This window comes from Plasmopara halstedii, assembly GCF_900000015.1.
Source record: "Plasmopara halstedii genome assembly, contig: Scaffold_110, whole genome shotgun sequence".
Taxonomy (NCBI): domain Eukaryota; phylum Oomycota; class Peronosporomycetes; order Peronosporales; family Peronosporaceae; genus Plasmopara; species Plasmopara halstedii.
This window is the reverse complement of record NW_020187031.1, coordinates 2,075,816-2,091,493: the sequence shown is the minus strand read 5'-3', so window position 1 is coordinate 2,091,493 and position 15,678 is coordinate 2,075,816. Positions and strand designations below refer to the sequence as shown.

The following is a 15,678-nucleotide window of genomic DNA, read 5'->3' as shown; positions in this document are numbered from 1 at the left end:
AGCACGTAAATTATCACCGGGGAGCCGTAATATTACACAACAGAAGATGTATTGTATTGGGAGTGAATTAGCATAATTTAACAAAATACCCCACAACAACGTCGACATCGTTTATCGTCTCTGTCTTTGCGCATGGATGTTTGTCGCTGCAGTTGTGTGTATGAGAAGGATATGCGGTCACCCTGCACTCATGTTCTACATTGTTAAAGACACGAAAACAGGCTTGGGGATGGGATCCAACAATGCCCCAGAAATTTCAAACTCGGAGTCTGGATTACGAAAATACGGCATCTTGGTAAGAGCCACCTTTGGACAATATAGCGAACGTCCAGGGACTTGATGCTCAAGACAAGTGATCGCTTCTTCTGCCACTATTTTCACTGTTTATTCGAACATCGATACAATTTCGTAATGTCGAAACCTATGTTATATTTAAGTCTCGACTGAAAAGAAACTGAGCTGCGCTTCCAATGTGGACCTCGGCAATTTCTTTCTAGTGTGACGCTGCAGACTGATATCGATGAGGTACCTGTCAGAATGTGACGTGCAGTTCGCTTTCATTATCAGAGATAAAAAGCAGTAGTCGTCAATGTCATGAAATAAAAAGTCGCACAATTAAGCGGCCCTGCAAATTCAGACACACCGGATCGAGAGTATTTATCGCCAAGCAATTATCCTAACTTCACGATTATTAAATCCCGCAAAAAGTACTAATATCGATAAGCATCACGATTTTGGATATCTTGTGACGATACTCGCTAATTCATAAAGAAAAGCAACGATGGCCGCTAAAACATTGTTGCAGATGTCATGGCATCCATTATCAGTATTGTAACCGTTGCGTCTAATTCATTAAGAATGTGAAAAACTCTTTCGGGGTTTCTGCATCACAAGAAAGAAAGTCGTTATATTATGTCCGTGATGCTCATACTCAAATTCTTGACTATTTCACATTGTGAATAATATGATTTCTATCGCAGCGTAAGTGTGTTTCCGCCATGCTGCTCTTACGTGATCACGAATACGCAAAGCATTTGCCGATTATGGCCCGCGCTCATGTTAGAATGCGCTATTCTGCTTATATAACCGTCGGTACAAGGCAGGCGCTTTGTGGTGGCATCATTAGGGGTTTACATATCCTTTCCAGCCACGACAGACCCTGAATGATATCTTATAATGTTATCAAGCCCATATCAATAAACTATACTCAAAGCTTCAGCAGATTCGTCGGAACTTTCACTAATGAATTCGTCGCGCGGTGCACACATATTATATCCGTATCTGGTATCTTCAATGCCTCTGTGTACTGTCTACTGCTTTCACTTCTTAAGTAAGTGTACAAGCTCCTGCATGTATCATCGACTATTGCCCTCACGAGATACAATGAAGCTCACTTATAATCCAGTAGGCTGCCGTGCGCCTACTGGGACTGGCATTTCCTTGCGAGGGGTCCGACGGATGCACTTGCGTGGAGCTTAAAAACTTCGTACCTCTCAGCCGAGAACGAAGTGGCTACGCAGAGCACAGATGTTTAGCACTTCCACTTACGAGTACCGTGGAGCAGCTTAGATGCTAAGAAACCTCCCTATTCTCCTCAGCATCGCTGAGACCCATCACTTTCGGCGAGCTGATAGAGTACTTACCCCCACGAATCCATCCGGCCTACGCGGCACAGAAGTAGTTCTTCGTATTAATGCGATTCAACTGTCAACTCAGTGTATTTGTGCTAAGAAACACACAGAAGGTGGGTCCATACGCTCTCACAAGAAGCAGAACTGAAAGCCTTCAGCATGACTACTTATCCAATTTGCTCGTTTATTTCAAGAGTACGTAAGACGTCGATTGCATGATCTACTTTGTCCCTTGATTTATACTTTCTACTATCTCTTGAGAAAAGACTGCTTTTACCAAAAACCTTAAAAAGTCTCAAAATCGTTACAAATACCGATACTTTGGTCACTATCACACAAAAGTGCAGCAATTGTACTAAATCTGAAAAATGTCCTTAAACAAGTTTACAAGACCATATAGTCAACCACAGTTTTAGTTTTGTGTACATTTTGTATCTTTTTCGATCGTTGCAAATCACGCTATGTTATCTTTTTAGAGAGCGATCTTTTGAATAGGGATAGTATAAAATAGTCTTGTTAGTCAGCAACTTTATACATCTGAGCCTCTTTTACTCGAGAATCACACGGAAACAGTGTATTGTAGTCAGATTGATTACATCCAAACTTTGAGCCTAGTTCAAATAGTGTATATGCTCCTTCAATATTTAACATTTTCAATTGCGGAATCGGACATGCCTTGAAAAGCTATACTCGAAGTTCTCCTCATATTCACTTTTAATTAATATTCACAGTCACTATAAAATACAATTGAACCGTACTGTATAAACAACGATTGTATCAAATTATGCAAGGGTCAAGTGCACACGATTACTTCATACGCGTTGGTAATTTCTTCAGTAGGGTAACGTGTACGAACAACTGTACTGTAAGAAAAAAGGAGCCTCTGATTAACGCTGCATTTCTATTTTTAGAAAATATCAAACTAAAACTTTGTCTGGTTAATTCTATTACTACAGCAACCAGAATCAAAAGTATACGTATAGAAAGTATTCCATGACAGAAAAAAACGTTTTTTTATCAATGCCTACGTCAACTATGTATTCTAATGATTGACAACACTTCGAGGTTGTCTGTCACCTTGAGAAAATCATATATACGTTTCCACGGTAGCTAGCAAAACTTACTTTTCATCACTGAAAATAAGTTTGCGACTCGTAGCTTTAGGATATCACGAGTACGGTCGATTCTAAAGAACATACAAAGGATAAAATAAATCAGCAAAGAAAAGCTCTTTTCTTGACTGACAGAATGTATACACTATAGTCCAAGGCTAAAGATCTCGTCGCCCACGTTGGAGTGAGCAGTAGTATTTTCTAACTTCTCCTCGTTTTCCTCATCAGTATCGACATCTTCGACCTTTACCTTCCCCTCTTCCGAAGTTTCTGAGTGAGACTTTGATGTTTGATCTTCTGCCGAGAGCTGTACCTCGCCAATTTTGACTGCAGCAGCTCGCAATGCGGCTTCATTGTGCTGGCGAGCAGCCTGTTGTACTTGCTCATTGATTGACGGTGCGTCCGTCTTGCATTCGTCTGCATCAGAAGCTATAACTGGAGTAGAGTTGATGACTTCCAGCGCCTGCGACGATGTCACGGGCGTAGCCGTGAGTGTATCCATTAAAAAAGTTGTCTCATCAGTCGAGTTTGTAGCCATGGGCATAGAAACGGCAGGTGGCGCAGTTACCGATTGCGGCACTCCTGCTGAAGAGAGCGAGACATCGACTGGAGTTGATGTTACAGCCAAGCTGGAGTCATCTGTGATTCCTGCTCCACCGGCAACAATTGAATCCAGTCGGTGTCGAGAGCAAAATCGTGTAAACCAGCCAGGTGAAGCCTTAAAGTTGGCCATCTTTTCGTAGTTTTTAGAGAGAATTATAGCTTGCTGACGAACTGCAGTCTGTGTGAGCGGCATGAGTTGGTAAGGCTGCGATTCACGCATACGCACAATCCACTGATAAAGTTCGTCTTCAAACGGCGCATTGCGCTTAAAACCACCACGCTTGCGTTTGTCTCGATTATGCTCGTTACCCATAAAATAGCGACTGCGAATAGTGTCTTTCATCTGTTTGAGCTTACGTATAGCGCCTTCTGACACACCATAGCGCTTAGCCAAATCCACATTTTTAACTTTAGCCTCCCGTTGAATTATTTCTAGAATCTCCATCCGCTCCTGGTCATTCAGGCGTCGTCCGGCGCCACGAGGTCCCATCGCTGCTCGGTCAATTTGGTCTAACTGTGAATTCTTTTCTGTCCTTGGTATGTGTTCTTCTTAAGTACGACATCAATGGCTAGCCGTGTGCACATAATGTCTACACCACTAAATGTTCAATCAGCATTTGATGAAAGCCACTGTTCGATCGCAAGATCTCATCAAGTCAAAGAGGAAGCAGCGCAAGCCGCGCTCGCTGTTATTGCTTTTGAAAAGCTTTGTAGGTCTACGTGTACGCATTGACTTGAAGAATGACTCGGTTTTGGAAGGTGTGGTAGAAGAGGTTGTGCAGGATATGGACTTTACTCTGCTGGACGCCTGTGAGACTAAGCCCAACGTAAGTCCGTATTCACTCTTGAATAAGCGAGTACATTTATTACACTTCTATCTTTCTTCTTACAGGGAACTTGTATAAATCTTGATGAGGTGTTCGTGATGGGTAAGACAGTGCTGTACGTGCACATCCCAGACCGGATTAACATCTCGCAGCACCTTCAGCAATATGTGCGTCTAGTATTGAATCTTGTCAATTGCAAGCACATTATCAATCTTCATCTTTTGAATGTGCATATTTCTCGTATACCATCCAGACGCGTATGGTTCGCCAGAGTGCTATGATGTATACTCGGGCAAAGCGCTCGACTAGCTCAATGTGACCAGTGGATCTATATCTTAAAGCAAAGGAAAGACTCTAAATTACTACACAGGCGGAAGGTGAAGTGCTTCTCGAGTAGAAGTGCTTTTCGTGTACTGTTGCTGCTGTTGCTTGTAGTTGTTGGATCCGGACAGTCCAAAATTGACAGCACCGCCTAAAGACTTTTGCAACTCACCGAGACGAATCTTGAGTTGCTTTATGCGTTTTCTTTGGATCTTTGCCTCGTGCATTTTATCTTTGCGGTCACGTGATGCCTCGCTGCTCACGGACACTGTTTTGCTCAATGGGTTAGTGGAGATTGAGACCGAGGACTTGAGCTTAGAACCGCCTATTTCCTGAGTATGCATACGCACATTGTGAAACTCGCGCCGCAATTCATTTACCTGTATTGTAAGTTTGGCATTTTCTCGCTGTAATCGATGCAGCTCGCTTTCGCTGAGAGTCATGCCTTTTATTATTCTTCGTTTTAGCGACTCGACCTCCCTTTCAAGATAATCACGCTGACGATTGTACTCGGCCTGTGAATTAGGAACCTTAGCATCAGGTGTGACACCATCTTCATATTTTTTGTTAAGTGCCATGACGGCAATCTTCAGCTCTTTCTTGTTATCAAGAAGTTGTGCACAACCTAGCAAATCTGTCTGCACCTGTTGGATTAATGACTTTCCGACAGCCACCTGTGCCGCTTGCATGTCAACTTCTTTCTGCATACCGTCAATTTTAAGACGGAGCTCGCCAATCATTAGATCAAGGGCAGCATTGCTCCTGTGGTACTGCTCCAGCTCGGCGTCCATCTCTTCAATTTGTGTTTTCAAATTGGCAATTTCTTGTTCGCGCGGCTCAATCTGGCGCTTTAGCTCCTTAATCTTGTAGTCTAGTACAAATTTAAATTTTTCCAGTTCCTGGTTTTTCTTTTTGAGGTCGTAAATTCGTTTTTCTTTGTCTTGTATAGTTTCCTCACGCTCGCGAATCTCCTTTTTATGGCCTTGTATATCCTTTTCAAGGCCACGTATATTCTCTCTCAACTCCTTTCCCTTTTCTTCCAAGGAACGGATCTCCTCGCGCTGATCTTCAATGTCTTTTTGCAACGCTGAGAATTTTTTCTTCATGATCCCGTTTTCACCCTTGAGAAGCAATGTTGCCTCGCGCTCGTCAGAAAGCTTGAGCTCGTACTTGGATTTCAGCTCTTCTATTTCGAGGTCAGCATCCTCTTCGATAGAGTGCTTAAGCGCTTCGTTTGTTGCAATTAGTTCTTCTTTTATCTTCTCACATGCCGCCTGCAGTTCCTGCTCATGAGCTACTTTTCGATCGTATTCGGTTGTCATTTCTGCAAGAAAATGCGTATGACTCTCCACGAGTAAGTGATTTTCTTCTTCAAATCGTGTATTCTGCTCGTTACGTGCCTGCTCCAGTGCTATGTAACGTGTTTTCTCAGCCTCCACTTTATTATCATACGTGGTTTTCATCTCTTGCATCTCATCTCGGTAGCTTACAACCATTTCACGCATCTTCTTCTCGTACTCGTTTTCCATCTCAGTCTTTTCGATTTCCATGTCGGTGCAGCGTTGACGATCTTGCGTGAGCTCAGCTGTAAATTTGTCGGATACTTCCTTGATCTTTTCCTTATAGTTAAGGTCCTTCAATCGAAGTTGATACTCATTATGCAGAGTTAACTCATCTACTTTAGCTTTAAGTTCATTCATGAGACGATTCTTATCCTCAAGATCTGATTTTGTGACCAAAATTTCCTCTGCAAATGGCAAACCCGAGCCACTCGCACTGTTGATGCTCCCACCCAGCATCATACTATCACTTCGACCATCTCTTAAGCCGATCGGTCCAGAACCTCCTGCATTACTGCTATTTCCAGTGCTACTTGCTTTTCCAATGACATTTTGAGTTTCGAAGATGCATAAAGATCCATCCTCACCAGCTGAGAAGAGGAACTGATTGTCGTATGACAGTCGAAGTCGTGATACAGGGAGGTCATGGCAATGGTACTCACTATATGGCCAAATTGCAGTGCCAGCGCCTGAAGGCGCAGACGGTACCATCGATCCGTTTTGACCTGAAGACCCAATCGACTTTGAGGACGTCGGTGCTGGTCTGGCACCGCCTACGGATGTTGCGTTTTGTAGCAAACGATCTTTTTCAAGAGGCAAACGATATAGCCTCACCATACCAGGGCTACCAGGTACAGCAGAACCAACAAATAGAACTTGCTGAGAGGTTGCAAGGGCTAATGGGCCTAAAGTTATTCCACCGCTGCCAACCCAGAGCTCATTTCGTGTTGTACCCATTGCCATATCAAGTTCCTTCAACATATTGTCCGAGCCTGTAACATATGCCACAGCTCCATCAGGGGATAACGCGGCATCAATGTACGCGCAACGTGCTTGCGAGTGACCCTCATGTACTTTTGATGCTGTACGAAGGCTCCAGAGAAACACTGTACCATCGGCACCACATGTCAGCAGCTGTCGATCGTCTAATTTCCATGAAACGGCTGTGACGCGATTCGAATGCCCACGTAACACGGCGATTAGCTCGCCAGTATACGTAACATACACGTGGACGATGTTATGGTTCGCAGCAGCGAAAAATTGCCCCCCATTCGAGAAGCGCAGCTCACAACAGCCTTTTATTGGAAACTCGCGACAAGAGCGAATATCATCCATGAGAACATTCAACATTCGAAGTCTATCAGTGAACCCCACAACAACAAACAAGCCAGATGGATGAAAGGCCACACTCAGTGGATCTTCTCGGAAAACCTTCGAGATATCAGTGGACTTATCAAGATAATTCCACACTCGCACTGATCGATCAAGTGCACATGTGACAATCAATGGCTTCCGAATGCAAGTATCAAGTCCGGTGATTTGACAGCGTCCATTACTGCTTGGAGCATGAAAAGCTGTTGAAACATGCTCAAAATTCATAGCATCTTCTTTAAGAATATCGGTACTAGAGAGTGTAAGCGTGTATAGCTGATTGTTCTCGAGCGAGCACACAAGCACATCTTCACTTGGACTTATCGCTAAATTCTGAATAGTGCTAGTTTCGCCTTCGATACGAAAGGTTTTTGCCTTTTTATAGTATTCTTTTGGTCCTCCGTCATCATTTCTGTCGTAAATACGAACACAGCCTCCTGATCCGCCACATACAAAGCCTTTCGCGTAACCTAACAGCGAGTTCACAAAGCTGCCATCGCTAGTCACATTGGCGGTTTGTGGTAAGATTTGTCGAAACTCAAACTGTTCGAATAGCCACAAATCGCCTGTATCTGCGGCAGCGACGACACGGTCATCGGAAACCCACGCATGGCGCAAAAAGTGTGCAGGTTCCCGCTTCAATGGTGTCGCCTGCAGCTTAAGCTGACCCTCTGATAGGCGAAGAAACTTAAGTATTCCGGCTCCACTAACACAAATCGTTAAAGGATCATTTGGACAATAGTCTGCTTGGTGTACGGCATTTCCTTGTGGAGTCGAGGCTTTCGTGCTTGCAATCAGCTTGGTCTTTTCCCAAAGCCAAACCGAAAGTACCCAATCCGGTGCACCTCCCAGCGTCATGCAGTACTTACTATCTCCTGAAAAAGCCACCCACACGCAAGTGTCAGCAAGTCCATCATTAAGCGTCAACGTCCTACGACGCCGTAACGTAGTTAGATCATGTATGTACACAACAGCGCACTCTGCTTGCTCCGCAACGGCCACGTAACGTTTATTAGGTGTTATAGCAAGTGCCGTGATGCCTCGTCCTGTTGTCTCAACACCATGTATGAATTGTTGCTCCTTAGATTCAACGTTGTGAATGATGACATTATGACCGCACGGATAGACGAGTACGCTTTCCTCAGCGAATGCAACATTGTTGTGCACAGTTCCCTTGAGTCCGAAGATGTGACTAGAATTAAATAGTCATGAGCATACCTTCCGTAATATATGATCATACTGATCTTTTCTTACCGATGGATGAGTCCTGGTGCATTGTTAAAATTGTTTCCGCTACTCGTCATCATGACAAAATGGTTGAAGTGACTCTTCAAAGATTTCTTGATTGTGTGTGCTACATTGAATGTAGTGAAATGATTGTTGTTGTCGTAGCCGCCAGCAAATTTTACCCTCCTGCTTCTCGTTAAGCGCTTCGACTCTTTCAATCCCCTCTTACCGACTATGCAGGAACTTGTACAGAAGCATCTAGCAGTACAGGATTTGTCGAAGCTTAAGATTGAGGAACTCACACCACTTACTCCAGAGGTTATCAGTCGTCAGGTAAGCGAAGAAAGGCATGTATTGCTTCAAAATTTTCTCACTTTTGAAAGCTTATTACCAGGCCACCATCAATATTGGTACCATTGGCCATGTCGCTCATGGCAAATCAACAGTGGTGAAGGCTATTTCAGGCGTACAAACAGTGCGATTTAAGAACGAGCTTGAGCGTAATATTACAATTAAACTTGGTTATGCCAACGCCAAGATCTACCGCGCAGAGAATGGTGTCGGCATTGGATGTTATCGCGCATTTGGTAGCTCCAAGCCCGACCGATTCGTCGACGAAAACGATGACAAGTTGACGTGGGTGTTGCAGCGTCATGTGTCGTTCGTAGACTGTCCTGGGCACGACATTCTTATGGCAACGATGCTGAATGGAGCTGCCGTAATGGACGCTGCGTTACTGCTAGTGGCTGGCAATGAAGTATGTCCACAGCCGCAAACTTCCGAGCACTTAGCAGCTATCGAGATTATGCGACTTCAAAATATTATAATTTTGCAGAACAAAGTGGATTTGATCAAAGAGGACGTTGCAGTGGCCCAGCACGAACAGATAAAAAAATTTGTTGCCGGTACCGTGGCCCATGACGCCCCCATCATTCCAATATCAGCTGTGCTTAAATATAATGTGGACGTAGTCTGCGAATACATTTGCCGCAACATTCCCATTCCCAAGCGCGACTTTACGTCCAAGCCTAAGCTTATCGTCATTCGTTCGTTTGATGTCAACAAACCCGGTGAGGATGTTGAGAACTTGAAGGGTGGTGTTGCGGGTGGCTCGATTCTTGAGGGTGTGTTACGTGTTGGAGATGAAATTGAGGTGCGCCCAGGTATTGTTAGCAAAGATGAGGAAGGCAAGATGACATGCGTGCCCATTTTCTCGCGTATCGTGTCGCTATATGCGGAGAAGAACGACCTGCAATTTGCTGTTCCAGGTGGATTAATTGGTGTCGGTACGCAAATTGACCCTACACTTACGCGTTCAGATCGGCTAGTAGGTCAAGTACTAGGACTTAAAGGCAGTCTTCCGCACGTATTTACTGAGCTGGAAATTAACTTTTACCTACTTAAGCGACTACTGGGCGTCAAGACCCAAGAGGGTAGCAAGGCGTCCAAAGTGCAGAAGCTTTCAAAAGCGGAAGTGCTTATGGTCAACATTGGATCTACGGCTACTGGAGGCAAAGTGCTGGCGGTGAAGCAGGATCTGGCCAAGATTGTGCTTACGGTTCCGGTGTGTACGCAAGAAGGTGAAAAGATTGCTATTAGTCGCCGAATTGACAAGCATTGGCGTCTCATTGGGTGGGGCCAAATCCGACGTGGCAGCAGGATTGAAATTGCCGACGCTGAATAGATATTCAAATTTACTCAAAGAAGTCTTGTATGATGGAATGCAACTAGGTGATCATAACTTTTCGAGGAGGATGAATAAGCGAGGTCTGCAATTCGTGTCATGAGGATATTTCTCTCAGTTATCCGTTTGTTGTCTTCTTCTTATTCAGGTCATAATGCAATGATTCCATAGAAACATGCGGGTTTTAAGCCTCAATACTTTTATTTGGCGTAGACGAAGATGGCTGGCTTGCCTGGAGACGCCGTTTCCATCCTCTTCTCGTTCGCATTTGCAACCTTTTCACCAACGTAGAAGAACTACGGCAAATACATGAATCAGACATCCTCACTGGTGTACCACAGCTATATTGTTGCAATACGCGTACCTCAATGTCCTGTAGGTCTAGCGATCGGCAGAGGTATAACTTGTTGGAGGCGAGTACACTCTGTTGATCGTATGGCATCCTGCAATATCACAAAATTAGCGTCATCACTTCTGAGCTCTAGCAGTTGCTTCGGTATATAGGCACAGTACCTTAATTCTAAAGCCTCACGGCCACGCAATTCAGCCTCTGCCTTGACAAAAGCAGCAAACTGCATCACGTTCTTCGTTAACTTTTTCAACGACTCGTCCTTGGCCAATTCACTCTTAAGCTGCTTCATAAAGTCAGCAGAAAACTGCTTCGTAGAGTCATCAAATAGACCGTCCATAAAAACAAGAACTTTCTGCTGCCATTCAGGAAATTCCAATGTCAAATACACGTGGGCGTGAGTCGGCTTCTTGACCGGCTCAAGCGGTGCAGCACTTTTCTTCCCCTTTTTGCTGCTAGTCTTCGTGAGAGTCTCACGAAAGCTTCGAGTTACCTTGTTCAAAAAGTCGCCAGCACGCAAAAGCCCATGATCAACTTCCTCAGTCTTCGGCCAAGGAGCCACCGACACAAACCCTTGTTTGCCAATAGCTGTCCACATGTACTCGCAAAAGTGAGGACAGATTGGAGATAAAATAACAAGCTGTGACTCAATAAATCGCATGATAACATCATGGTGCATTGGCACCTCGCTACGAGCACAAATGTCGCGGTACGAGTCACGGGCAATTTGGTATTCAAAAAATCCCGAGTGGAGACCTTCACGCCACTGGAGGCGCTCGTAGAATGAAGCCGTCGTTCTGATCAGGTTGTTCATCTGGTTCAAAAAGACCTTATCATTAAAGTTAAGCTCACCTTTGCGTAATAAATCCTTTTCCACCAAGATACGTTTGATCCATTCTTCTTCAGTAGTTAGACGCAAGATAGCCATGCGGCACGTGTCAAGTGCATAATTGGCATCATCCATTCCATCACCGGCGTCAGCGCAAGCGAAACGGGTAGCGTCAGCACCAAACTCGACAGCGCAATCCTTAAGCGTGAGGAAATTGCCCATTGATTTCGACATTTTCTTGCCGTCCACTTGAACATGACCGTTCGTAAAGAAGCCACGCGGCCACTTAGATGGATCATCCCGCCAAATCTCCACGTGATTGTACAAACACATTGTCAGGTGATTGCGAATCAAATCCTTCCCAGAAGCGCGGACATCAATGGGATACCAGTACTCAAACTCGTCGCGAATCTGCTTAAGCACAGTAAGCGGAATCGTAGAGCTGCTCGGCGGGGAACCCTTCAAGAAAATGTAATCAAGAACCTCTTTCGTCATCTGCTCAGGCTTAATGCCATGTGGTCCCAACTTGGAGCCGTCTAAATTAGCTTGCAAATGGTGCGCAATAGTGTAGTAAGCCGGGTATATTGTCGAGTCAGTCAGTGACTCGACAACAAAGTCAGGGTCCCACGGCAAACGCGTGCCAAGACCAGACTGACGGCAAGGGGCCCACTCCTTCAGCCATCCAAGGGTCGACTTGTATTCGCCTAATGCTACCGGATTATAGGCGTTAAATTTCTCAGGATCACTAATATGGTCCAACACTCGATTCTTCCAGTCTTCTGCACCGTATGTTAAGTACCATTGGTCCAGATGCGCAACGACGCACTCGTCTCCACTGCGTGACATGACCAGCGATTCAGTTTCCCAGTATGAAATGGCGTGTCCTCCATCTAACAACTCCTGGCGCATCACAGCCTTGGCATCGCACACTTTCTGGCCCTTTTGCGAACCTACAAGAAGCACACCTTCATAGAAACCTTTAAGGTAAACAAGTTCTTTAGCCTTCGCCAATTTATCCTTGTCATTCTGCGAGACGATCTTGAGGTCATTGCAGACCTTTTCAGCCGCCATTTCTCCAAAGCCGGGAATCTCAATAATAGGAACAGGTTCGTACGGTAACACCATGTGATCCTCAATGCCAAACTTTTCACGTAGCGCTGGTTTTTGCTTTAAGTCCCGAAATGCTGCAAAGTCATCGGGTGAGTCGGACGGAACACTCATCACCACACCTGTACCTTTACCCATCGAGATCGTGAGCAGCGGCAGAGTGTAGATTGTGTCGTATGGTGCGTTAGGTGCGGTAAGCGGCAGACCAAGCAGATCCCAGCCTTTCAACTCGATTAAACACTCTTCCTTTCCCCAAACACGTGAAAACTCTTGGTGTGCCAAGTTTCGTGCCGCACGGTGGCTCATGATGAATACGTCATTGTCATTAATCAGGAAGGCACCGTAGTCGCCTTCGGGAAGCACAAAACAGTTGGTTTGGCCATACAGCGTTTCAGGACGAAGTGTGGCTGCGGCCAAGTAGACCTTCTTGCCAGATAGAGCTGACAGTTTTTCGGGCAATGGTTCTTGCACGCAAAGCTTGGCGAGCGTGTATTCCTGGGGGCCTACTCCTTCTCCAGACGCACGGTCGTGATCTGCACAACTCTGTCCATCAATAATCGAAAAGACGTTGGGACGTTTGCCACGAACAATACGCTTGTGTTCATTGAGTTTGTTGAGCTGCCAGGTGACAAAGGCATCGTAAAAAGGATTTACATCCGTAGTGATGAAAGAGCGACGCCAGTCAATATTCATACCAAAGCGCTTGAGATCTGCCACGGCATGCGGTGGAAAATACTGAAGCCAGTACAACGGATCTTGAAATTTGGGGATTTCATCCTCGGGAATGTGCGACATCTTTAGAATGTCGTACTGGTGCACAACACCACCCGTCTTGGCTGCAGCTTTGGACTTCTTTCCATGAGCCTTATTTAACAGATTCTCGTTATTTTCCTTAGGTTTGACTTCTTCACGATGATCGCGCGAGAAATCTGGTGGATTTCCGTACTGTTCGAGCTCACGCTTAAGCTTGTTGGCGGCAGCCTGAATGGGCATCCCAGTGCAATGGAAAGAAAACGGGAATATGACGTTCTCACCTTTGAGACGATGGTAGCGCGCTGCAAACTCGACTTTCAATAGCGTAAACAGGTGGCCCACGTGCAGATAGCCATTCATGTACGGGTAGGGAAACGAGACCATGTACTTTGGCTTGCTGGGATCGGGGTCCGATTCGAAAAGCTTTTCAGCGTCCCATTTGTTGATAATTTCATGCTCAATTTCGATCAAATGATCACGACGCGCCATCTTTTTAACGGGTACAGCGCATTCATCTAGCTTGACGTCGTCCATCTTGACCGTCACGTTCTCCATCTTGTCCTTCGGATGCCTGGAGCCACTAACGATTGAGCTCCTCGCGGATAAGTACGATTGTTACAATAAGAGATTTCCCCCTGAGATTTTATGCGTTGGCACTATCGTACTTAACAAATTACGTTATTGATTATACAATGCCCGTGTCAAATAAATAGGAAAAAATCTACCATAGATCTCAATATTCGAACATGCAATCTTCTCACCTAGCCTTCACTCCCCGTTGAGTGGTCTTTAAAAGGCAAAGCTGGTGGTTCTGTTTCATCATGAGCTTTGTCTTAGAGCTGCGACCGAACCTCGTCCTCTTGCATCAGTACAGACTGCCACTTGAATTACCCTCCGATCGATTACGATATCATGTACAAAAGGACATGATAAATTCACCCTCATCCGCTTATTGTGTCAGGGGCAAGAACTCTGTGTGCTTTATAGTGTGATTACTGAGCTTTACAAACAAAACACGGATACAGAATCCATTTTATATGTGCAAGTTCTACAAGTCACACTTTACGCTGGTTTGTATTGTTTGAAGTATGAAATTATATTCGTTGGTTATCTTCGAAGTTGTTACGGGCATGCACCATACTCGTCCACATAACACTATTAAACTACTGTCTCTCAGGTTCAGAAGTACTAAAACGTTTCCAAGGTGAAGTCTCAAGATTAGTACTGGTGTGGATGAGAGTGATGGTACTCCGGAAGGAGGATGTTGAGGACACGTGAGGTTCTGGCCTCCCGTTAATTTGTCATTCGATATGTGGTATCTCATACAGCTAGATTATAAAGTCAAAAGAACGATAAATGAAAGAAATCCAACGGGGCTGCCAAGCATATTGCACAGAGGAATCTTTGACTCTCAGAATCGCCGTTAACAAATGCACAGAGGGTGGGAATGTGCGCTTCTACCAGAAGCTTTTGCGGTGGCAAAGATTTTCGTTTGCTCTGCTGTCTCAGGAGGATCTGTATTTGACTTAATTATACTTCGACTAATACTAAATATATACTTTTTATAATTAGCGATAACATTTCTCGCTCTTCTGGCTAACCCGGTAGAGCTCACGTAGTCATTAAAATGGTCGATATTGATTTGAACCCAGCATTAAAATACGTCGGTGCGCACCATTGATTGTAAACGAGCGCTCTCTGTCTGCATTCTTGATCCTCATCACTGCTAGCAGCCTACGTGCATCTGGGAGATTTCCATTTGGACTTCCATGATCTTCATAAACACCGATATCCCGATACAATTAAATGATCAAAATTACACTAAGTGTATATGATTTTCGCACAAATTTACCCAATTACAATTCATTTGTACGAAATGTGGAAGTCCACAGATCAATTTACTTGCCCCGTTACCCCGCCTCACTACGATATGGACCACACTGAGGCCACACCTATTCTGTATAAGACACTACACAAAAGTGACTGCGCCACGAACAACCACTACATCTCCACTCTCTTCACTTTACCGTGCCTAATTTTTGCGGCGCACCTGCACCAGGAGTCCGCTCCCGTGTATCAAATTAAATACTTTAACGATTTCAGAAAGCGCGGTATGCACTGAAAGCAGCTCTTAGCGTAGCTGCCGAGGTGTTTTCTGTGAAAACGGTATCGGTGACTCTATGATTTTCGACCAATATCAATACACTTCTTATCCGTTTCTAATTGAAAAACGCTCATTGCGCTCGACCTTCCCTCTTCATAAGTCTCGAATTTCGCGTTTTTTGACCGGCGTATTCAACACCCTGCCGTACAAACCCACGACAATGTTCAGCACGTACCAATTTCTCAGCTTTCTTCACTGTGAGCCTTACGTCAAAATAAAGCAATGCTTAAAGATTTGCATTCATCTGACACCACATGTGTCTTATAAGCTTCTCCTTTTTGGAGTACCATCACACTGATATTGTACTAGCTACTTAAGGCATCGGAGGTTGACACGCTCCGTGCTCTTTAACAAAGAACA

At 44.7% G+C, this 15,678-nt stretch overlaps 6 protein-coding genes across 6 annotated transcripts; 2 read left to right on the top strand and 4 right to left on the bottom strand.

Moving 5' to 3' along the window:
- Nucleotides 1-195: 195 nt before the first annotated feature.
- PHALS_00420 (uncharacterized protein) lies at nt 196-1,268 on the bottom strand (the record flags this gene model as incomplete). The annotated part of the gene is made up of 2 exons (XM_024716079.1): nt 196-380; nt 1,208-1,268. 2 exons carry the CDS (start codon nt 1,266-1,268, stop codon nt 196-198), a joined length of 246 nt encoding a protein of 81 aa, XP_024572470.1.
- Nucleotides 1,269-2,888: 1,620 nt separating this feature from the next.
- On the bottom strand, nt 2,889-3,836 carry PHALS_00419 (hypothetical protein F443_06119; the record flags this gene model as incomplete). The annotated part of the gene is made up of 1 exon (XM_024716068.1): nt 2,889-3,836. One exon carries the CDS (start codon nt 3,834-3,836, stop codon nt 2,889-2,891), a length of 948 nt encoding a protein of 315 aa, XP_024572469.1.
- A 112-nt stretch (nt 3,837-3,948) lies between these two features.
- On the top strand, nt 3,949-4,492 carry PHALS_00418 (Small nuclear ribonucleoprotein SMD1 and related snRNPs; the record flags this gene model as incomplete). Its single annotated transcript, XM_024716057.1, has 3 exons — nt 3,949-4,173; nt 4,239-4,340; nt 4,427-4,492. 3 exons carry the CDS (start codon nt 3,949-3,951, stop codon nt 4,490-4,492), a joined length of 393 nt encoding a protein of 130 aa, XP_024572468.1.
- A 43-nt stretch (nt 4,493-4,535) lies between these two features.
- Nucleotides 4,536-8,509, bottom strand: PHALS_00417 (wd domain-containing; the record flags this gene model as incomplete). Its single annotated transcript, XM_024716046.1, has 2 exons — nt 4,536-8,397; nt 8,460-8,509. The coding sequence occupies 2 exons, from the start codon at nt 8,507-8,509 to the stop codon at nt 4,536-4,538; spliced, it is 3,912 nt and encodes a 1,303-aa protein (XP_024572467.1).
- A 157-nt stretch (nt 8,510-8,666) lies between these two features.
- On the top strand, nt 8,667-10,116 carry PHALS_00416 (eukaryotic translation initiation factor 2 subunit 3; the record flags this gene model as incomplete). Its single annotated transcript, XM_024716035.1, has 2 exons — nt 8,667-8,765; nt 8,827-10,116. The coding sequence occupies 2 exons, from the start codon at nt 8,667-8,669 to the stop codon at nt 10,114-10,116; spliced, it is 1,389 nt and encodes a 462-aa protein (XP_024572466.1).
- Nucleotides 10,117-10,316: 200 nt separating this feature from the next.
- Nucleotides 10,317-13,709, bottom strand: PHALS_00415 (leucine-trna ligase; the record flags this gene model as incomplete). Its single annotated transcript, XM_024716024.1, has 3 exons — nt 10,317-10,412; nt 10,481-10,559; nt 10,630-13,709. The coding sequence occupies 3 exons, from the start codon at nt 13,707-13,709 to the stop codon at nt 10,317-10,319; spliced, it is 3,255 nt and encodes a 1,084-aa protein (XP_024572465.1).
- Between the last annotated feature and the right edge of the window lie 1,969 nt (nt 13,710-15,678).